This window comes from Myotis davidii, unplaced genomic scaffold (assembly GCF_000327345.1).
Source record: "Myotis davidii unplaced genomic scaffold, ASM32734v1 scaffold609, whole genome shotgun sequence".
Taxonomy (NCBI): Eukaryota; Metazoa; Chordata; class Mammalia; order Chiroptera; family Vespertilionidae; genus Myotis; species Myotis davidii.
In genome coordinates this window covers 1,581,740-1,590,239 of record NW_006300164.1, presented here as the reverse complement: position 1 = coordinate 1,590,239, position 8,500 = coordinate 1,581,740, and the positions used below count along the sequence as shown (strand labels likewise).

The 8,500-nt window shown below is 59.4% G+C and overlaps 1 protein-coding gene across 1 annotated transcript in view; it reads left to right on the top strand.

Annotated features, from left to right (window-relative positions):
* SEC16A (SEC16 homolog A, endoplasmic reticulum export factor) overlaps window positions 1-8,500 on the top strand; it is a 51,984-nt gene that overhangs the window by 2,931 nt on the left and 40,553 nt on the right. The window contains 2 exon segments of the mRNA XM_015572359.1: window positions 3,586-6,995; window positions 6,997-7,150. Of these exon segments, the coding sequence (XP_015427845.1) occupies window positions 3,655-6,995; window positions 6,997-7,150 (3,495 nt within the window). The 5' untranslated portion in view covers window positions 3,586-3,654.

The window sequence follows — 8,500 nt, the reverse complement described above, 5'->3', positions numbered from 1 at the left end:
TGTTAGTCTCCTGGAACATTCCCTGGGCAGCTTTCCTTCCTTGATGCCATAAACGTTGGTTCCCTTTGTGGGAGGAGAGATCGAATAAGAGCTTGAGTCTGGGCCAAGGTGTAATAGCTCTGGCTCCGATGGTGAGAAAAGGACAAAATGGAAAAACAGACTTTGGAGCCAGACAACCCTGTTAGCTCTTCTGACCTTGAAACTTCAGGTCAGCTTCCTCGTCCCTGGCAGGAGGGTGGCCAGGAGACCTAGTTCGAATGGTTCTCAGAGAATCGGAGGAAACAGACGAGTCAATCACATGGCGGTGCCTGTGTAAGGCACGTAGTCGGCCGTCAGCAAATAACGGCTCTTGTCGATGTCCCTTCCTCGTCCGGCTGCAGCCTTTGTCCTAAGCTTTGTCCTCCTGTGCAGAAAACATGTACAGTGCGTGGAGGGAAGTCCCTTAGCTCCGGTCCGGGCTGAAAAACAGCAAGATGCATGGGGTCATACTTTTTTATTTTTTAAATATGTTTTTATTTATTTTAGAGAGAGAGATGCCTCCTGCACGCCCCGTACTGGGTACCAGGACCACAACCCTGGCATGTGCCCTGACCGGGAATCAAATCTGTGACCTCCGGTGCATGGGACTCGTGAGATCGGCGTCCCTCGGACCCACGGAGCCGCCTTGCTGTTGGCCGGTCATTTCGTGGCGAGGGGACCAAGATGTCGCAACGGAGGCCGCCCGCGCGAGCGCTCGCGTTTCCTGCCCGGGGTTAGAGGTCATGTGTGGACCAGCTTCGCCCTTTTCAGCACAGCCACCCTCCCTGCAGCTCCCCCCCCCCTTACCTAGCGACCTAAGGGCTGTTATCGCGCAAAGATAAGACAAGAGGCAAAACAGCGTATTTCTTGTTCCTGTGACTCATTCACCTTCAGCAGCAGCCACTGCCTGAGTCGCCAGTTGTGCTGAGGTTTCTTCTGGGCGGTGCGCACACCTCACGCTCCCAGTGCCCAGGCCCCACCGCCTTTTCCTTTTACCGTCTGACTTGTGGATTGTAGAGGGTGGCGTGTACGGTGTGTCTGGGGCAAGTGCCCATCGCCTGGCAGGGACGCCTTGTGGGCGCAGAGGCAGGTGCTCCTCCGCAGGCCTGCTGGTCTGCACACACGGCTCAGCTGGAGGTTTGCACACACGGCTCAGCTGGAGGTTTGCACACACGGCTCAGCTGGAAGTTTGCACACACGGCTCAGCTGGAAGTTTGCACACATGGCTGGTGGTTTGCACACCCAGCTGGAGGCGGCGCTCTGGGAGGGGCCTCGTGCTGTAACTCGCTCAGTTCAGTCGCCAGGAACTTACATTAAAAGTAGGTTGTGCTTTTCACACAGATACAGGCAGTTTAAAGGAAGAGCGAGGTTCGGAGAATGTACTAGTATCTCTAGGATCAACTGGTGTCTTTGAAACAGTTAAAGCTTGGGGACTTGAGGCTACAGAAGGATTTGCTGGACGGAGTAGAATTCCCTGCAGTCATGAGATAAATGACGTGCAGTTGTGCTGTTTTTTGCTGGTGAATAGAGAAAAAAGATCGAAAGAATAAGATTCTTCAAGATTGTTTCAAATGAAATTGGTATATTGCTAGAAAGTTCTCAGTTGTGTGTGTGGGGGGGGAGGGGCGGGGAGAGGCGATGCTACTTTGTAGGGAAGTGAGTGTTTGCTTCTAAAACAGTTCGGAGTCCAGGAGTTGAGAAAATAATTGTAAGGGTTTCAGCAAGGAAAAGCTTTCAATATAAACCTGTGAGATTTAGATTGTGATAAGATTTCCCTATTAAACACTGGTCGGGATTGGAGCATCCCAGAGTCCACTGCGAGTAGAATTTGATAAGGTTACACCAGAGGGGAGCTGAGAAATCATCATCATTCTCTCCTGTTCTAGATGAGGAAACTGCGTGGCAGAAAGAAGTGGGTGCCTGAGCCACCCCGCAGGTGCGGCCTTGCGCCCACAGTGGCACCTGACCGACAGGCCACTAGGCTGGGCTCCGTCCTGTCTTAACGCTGCTCAGGCTGGTGGAGGGTCTCCCCTGAAGCCTGAAGGGAGGAGGCTGTCCTGGAAGGCGCCCCGGTGCTTGCTTCACGGGGAGAGGTGAGGCTCCGAGTGTTGTACCCTCAGTCCCTGGAGAGCTGAGCTGTAAATACTGTGAAATGACGGCTTAGCCCAGGCGATGTGGCTCAGGGGTCGAGCATTGAACTGTGGAGGTCAGGGTTCGATCCCAGTCGGGGCACAGGCCCAGGTTGCGTGCTCGGTCCCAGTGTGGGGCCTATAGGAGGCAGCCGATCAGTGATTCTCCTCATTGATGTTTCTCTCTCTCTGAAGTCAATAAGAATATACGTATTTTAAAGATGACAGCTTAGAACCAGGCGAAGTCTCCGTGCTGTTCCTACTGTCAGTCAATTAAGTCTGAGTGCGTTTCAAATGCTTGTCAGTACAAAGGGTTTCCCATTGGCCTCGGACAGCATGTGTGGGCAGCAGTGGTGAGTTAATAGAGTCATAGGCTGGTTTTCAGGCAGGGACGGGAACTTTTATTTGTAAATTGCTTTACTTAAAACACACTCACGGTATTTCCTTTTATCTGAGTATTAGAAAGATTACCAAGAACATTGCACGTCTGCAAAAGTGTGGCCGAAACTCCAGAGCTGCTGCCATTTCTCCCGTGTTCACGTTTCCCTGTGATCGTGAAACTTGGTCTGCTGTGAGGGAGCGGGACTGACTCACAGAACGGGCGTCCTAAAGAGACAACTTGGATTTTTGTTTGAAAAGTACAAGTCAGCTGTTCAAGATTATACTTAGTGTATCTCATTAAACAAGCAACGGAAAACACTGTCTAGAGGATTTTGTCCCTTTGTTTCCTGTGAGCGTTTTGTTGACACTCCGCCTGTTATTGAAAAGGTTTGAATTCTGTCACTTGGTCACTCAGAGCTGCTCTGTGTGGCCGTCACGCCCCACACTCAGGACGCGGCTCCTGTCGGTGTGCAGCCAGGCCCAGGGCAAACACACGGGCGCCGTACGAGGTGGGGTGCAGGCCTTCTGGTGAGTCCACGTCTCCCCTAAAGGTTTGCTTTGCAGCTTGTGTTGCTGTACTCGGTAACGCTCTTTCATGGGAGGGAGTGGGAGCCCGTGTTAAGCTCTGGCTTTCCTTCAAGACTTCAGGGAGCCTGCATGGCAGGGTGATGCGCAGTGTGGTCGAGGGGCTGACTCGGGGCCTGGGGACAGGCTCCAGGAAAGGTGGCCGCTCCCTGGGGGGTAGCTCAGCCTGATGAGGGCATCACGGAGGCAGCGCCATCTGTGGGTCCTTCGTTGTGTTACAGAGCTGAGTCCCAGAAGAGGACAGACTCGCTGAGGTCACTCAGCAGGCCGGGCATGGCCGCATCTGCTCCGTCCAGGGTTCTCCCTCGGAGCAGGCGCAGTTCCGGACGGGAGTGGAGGTGGGAGACACGCGCCCCTCAGGGCTTAGTGACAGGAAGTCGCTGTTCGTCAGGTTCTTTGTTCTCATTTTCCTGATTGCAGCCAGGGCTTTGGGTATGTGAACTTCATGCCAATTTTTCTTTTTCTTTTTCAGTTCAAATTAAGGATAACCCAGACCCTGCTTCTCTCTGAAAGTGGCATCTGATCGTGCAGGAGCTCCGCCATGCAGCCGCCGCCGCAGGCTGTCCCGCCCAACGTGGTGGGGCCGCCTCCCACGGGGAGCCCTCCAAGCATGTTCTGGTCCGGCAGTTCATACAGGAGACAGGCGGCGGCGAGTGCACCGGGGGCTGCGGTAACTGGCCCCCTGCAGCCGGTAACGGACCCGTTCGCTTTCAGTAGACGGGCACTTCAGAGCACCTCACTGGGCAGTTCGTCCAAAAGCAGCCCTCCTGTGCTGCTGGGCTCGGCCCCGCCAGCGTTCCTTCCGCCCCCGGGTCTGCCTGTGCCTCACACGGATGCTGGGGACAGCTCCCAAGGATTCCACGCGCCTCTGCCGAGACCTCTGTCGCAGCCCCGGCCAGCGGCCAGCCCCTTTTCCAGTGTGTTGACCCCTTCGGCACCTCCTGGGCCCGAACTGAACAGGAGCGCCCAGGCCACTTCCAGCTCTGAACACGAAACCCAGGCTCAGTACATTCCAGGAGGGGGTTCCAGCACTTCTCATGGCGGCCCCCCACATGGGCACCTGCCTGGGCCTGACAGGCCCCCGAGTGGACAGAACCCTCACGATGGCGCTGCAGCACCCACCGCGTCCTCTTTCTTCCCGCAGCCACATCCGCAGATGCCAGGGCAGTGGGGGCCGGCCCAGGGCGGCCCACAGCCCTCCGGGCATTATTGGCCCCGCCCAGAAGGCCCGGTTGCCAATGCGGCACCGCAGGCCTCCAGCGCCTCCCGCCTCCCTGCTCTGTCCAGCCCGCCTCAGGGGCCTGCCCACGAGCAACACCAGCCTCCCGCCCCAGGACCTGCGGTCGACGGGAAAGATGGGGCAGCCTCACTGCAGAGTGGACACCACTCGGCAAGTCCCTTTGGCCTGGAGAGCACGTTCAGGCAGAGTGTCCGCGGGGGCAGTGCCGGGGCCGGCCAGGAGGTCAGGCCAAGTCCCACCGTTAGTCACGAGCAGGGGCCACACCCTCCTCTCGGGAACCCCTCCGCCCAGGGCAGCAGCCAGGAAAGCCATTCGCATTGCCCTCTGGGCAGCCGCGCCCTGCCAGAAGCAGACTCGGGCACGCTCTCCCTGTTCTTCCGAGGCGGAGAGATGGAGAACGAGGAGTCCCTTTCCTCCGAAAACACAGGCTCCGCGGCTCCGTCTTACTTTGACGGTTTCTCCCCCAGCCCTGTTCTGGGCCCTCCTCCGGCACATGCGGGCGCAGGCGGTGGCTACCAGGCCTTTCTCAGAGCCTCCCGCAGCGAGGCCGCACAGCAGGGAGGAGACATGCAACCGTACTTTCCTCAGTCTGCGGGCACCCAGCTCGCTCAACCAGCCGCTAAGAATGCTGCTGCTGACATGTGGGGTGACACGACAGGCGCAGGCACTCATGACGCTGGCGGCTCACACTGTGAGAATGTGGAGAACTTGGAGTTCACTCAGAACCAGGAGGTTCTGCCAAGTGAGCCCCCACATTTGGATGCCTCCTCCCCAGGCGATCACCCCAGATATGCACCTCTTCCCGGGCCCCCAGGCCCCAGGCTCAGTGTCACAGGCCACCCGGCGGGCGGGGGCTCCAACCTCGAGGCCCTGGACGCGCCGCTGCACCCCGTGCGGTCTGATAGCGTGTCGTCTAGTTACAGCAGCAAGAGCCACAGGAGTGCGTCCAGCACAGCCAGGCCCCAGGACCTGGGCACCTTCATCCAGCAGGAAGTCGGTAAACCCGAGGAGGAGGCTCCCGGGAGCTTTTTTAAGCAAATCGATTCTTCTCCTGTGGGAGGCGAGACAGATGTGACCACCATGAGCCAGAATTACCACCACAGCCTGTCCCAGCCCTTGACCCCAAGCCCCCCCAAACCTACAGGGGTCTTTCAGACGAGTGCAAATAGTTCTTTTGAACCAGTGAGATCCCACTTAGTTGGAGTCAAACCAATTGAGGCAGATCGTGCCAACGTGGTGGGTGAGGTGAAGGGGAGCCATGCCCACCAGAAGCACAGACCAGCCGCTGTACCGCCCGACGCCTGCCCTGGCAACCTGGAGCAGCCACCAGACAACATGGAGACCCTCCTGCCACCTCAGGTCTGCCCTCTGCCTCTTCCCTCGCCCGCAGAAGCCAGTCACAGGCTTTCGCACCCGGGAGGGCCGCCCTTGGAGACGGTGCCTGCGACACCGGAGAAGAGGCCCTGGACCCGGGCCCAGGGAGCCAGGAAGTGTGAGAGCCCAGCCACGACTCTGTGGGCGCAGAACGAGCTGCCAGACTTCGGGGGTAACGTCCTGCTGGCCCCCGCCGCTCCTGCACTTCACGTGCCTGGGAAGCCTCAGCCATCCGAAGTGGTTCAACCTCCAGACAAGGGGGTGTCCGGCCAGCGGGCCGGGCCGCCGGGCTGCCTCGCCCCTCTGCAAGGCGCGGAGGGCATTGGTGCTTCTGAGAACCTGGAGAACCCTCCCAAGCTGGGGGAAGAGGAGGCCCTCCTGTCACAGGCAAGTTCTGGTTATGCCAGCCTGCTGTCCTCGCCGCCCACTGAATCTTCGCACAGCCAACCAGTCTTGATCGCTCAGCCCGATCAGAGCGCTCACCTGGCTCAGCCCCTTCCTTTTCCCGTGTCCTTGTCCCATCCCACGGAGAAGACCCCGTCCTGGAGAGAGGCTCGGGTTGGGGACAGGTCTGCCGGAAGCAGCCGGGCCGCGGGGGCTGATGCTGGAGAAGCCGCGCCTCTGTCTGGGGTTCCAGCCAGCGCGCTCACCTGCTCGCCTCTGTCTCACAGCCTTGCCCAGAGTAACTTCCCACACGTTTCTGCTCTTTCTGAAACGGTTTCCACTCCACCTGCTAATTTGCTGGTTCAGCCACCATCTCATCCAGCTCCAAAGAACTTGCTTCCAGGTCAGAAGAGCCCCAGTGCCGAGAGTGCGCTGCCGGAGTTGGTTAGTAGCCCTGCCGGGAGCACAGGCCTCCTGCTGGTGGCGCCCGCAAGCGACGCCTTGGGGCCTCATAGTAATAAGGCAGACCCCCCCAGGAATCGGGAAGAGACTTGGGGAGCCCTAGACTTCACGCTGAATGGGACCGTGGAGAAGCCTGTGAGGATGGGTAGCCTGCCCCATGCCGATGGCCCAGCTGCTGCTCCGCAACCCACCCCCAGTCCTCCCAGTCAGCCTGGGCCTGCGGCACGTGACCCAGACCGTTTCTACCAACAGGTGACGAAAGGTGCTCCCAACCAGCGTGGCCCCGAGAGAGCCCAGCAGGAGCCAGCTCCTCCCCCACCAGGGCCCACAGCAGCGCCTTTCGAACCCTCCAACCCAGAAAGCCCACCAGCACCAGGGCAGCCCCAGAACTCGGCCCAGTCACCTGCCAGTCCGGCTCCTGCGGACCTGGGCAGCCGTGCCGCCGGGCCAGCCGTGGGTGCCGCCGCAGCCCCTGGACTTGGCGTCATACTACTATTACAGGCCCCCGTACGACGGCTACCCGGCCCAGTACCCCTCTCCATACCCACCAGACCCGGGCACAGCCCCGCTCTACCAGGTAGGCTTGAGCTCAGACGGTTGAACCCTTTGACCAGCGGTCTTTCCTTGCGAGCTCCTTGGCAGGGTTCTGTGGGTTCAGAAGTGACCGGTGGGCACTGCCCGCGGACGCCGGTTCTGGGCACTGGGTGTGAGAACAGTGTTCCAGCCACCACTGCTCTGCCACGCGGCTCATCTCACGAAGTCCACACGACGTGTTCGTGCATTGAATTGCGGAGATAATTTTAATCCTCATGTAACACAGCGCTCCCACTTGTGGGACAGGAAAGCCCTTTGCTTGTGTGGAGCCTGTTGGCTGTCCTAGTCCGTTAGCTCTGGCCTGTAACCCAAGTGAAGCCGCGAGGAGGGTGAGAGTCCATCAGCTCCTCCCAGGCCTGTGGAGGCGGCACACAGGGCCTCACAGCGACGGTGCGGCAGCTCCCAGTGTGGTTACCTCAGGTTCTGCTGAGTCCTGCCTTCACTGGAAAAGGGGATTCCAGGTGGACACGTTTCCTTATTACCTGGCTTTCCTCACCTCTAGTCCAGGCCTGGGGTCCTCCAAGGTCAGCCGAGGCGCAGGATGGTGGGCCAGCGAGGTTGAAAGCACGGACTCGCTGCAGGCAGAGCAGGGGCAAGGGCCGATGGCTGAGCTGGGGACCTTGTGTTCAAAGAGGTTGGGTCAGGGCTGGGCCGGGTCGGCTGATGGGAGACTGTGCCCTGTTGTGGGCCCCTCAGCATGTGTGTGTGTGTGTGTGTGTGTGTGTGTGAGTGTGAGTGGTTGGCTACACCTCTGACCACTGACACCTGCGAGTGTAGGTTCCCAAGGACTTGACTCCCATAGCAGGGAGTTCAGCTCTGCTGGGAGCCCGGGAGGCCCAGGGAGCACCCGCCGCTCCAAGGTCCTTTGTGGGCGCTGCGCAGCGCCCTGAATTTCGCCTGGCGGCACCGCTCCTGGGGGCCAGCGCCCTCTGCCTTCATCTCCGCCGCCCCAGCTCCCAGCACCAGCCAAGGAGTGTGTGCCAGGGAGTGGCAGAGAGTCGGGCTCTCAGACATGAACTGATTCTGCTTCAGGTCCTCACATGGCTGCCCCTTAGAGGCGGAGCCGTGGCGATCGATGATTTGGAAGAGGCTGGATGCCTCTAAGAACCAAGTACCCTCCCCCTGGGCTGCCTGTAGCTTCAGGACCAGGCAGATGGAGCCCTGGGTCCTTGGCTTGCTTACCTGGGATGGTGTCTGGGGCAGGGCACAGCGTGAGTCCCGGCACCTCCACATTTGAGACCTCAGGAGGCAGAAGCCTAACAGCCCTCACGAGTTGCCATGGCTCCGGGGTGCCTGCTGCGTGCTGGCCTCCCCTGGGCAGTCCAGGCTGGGG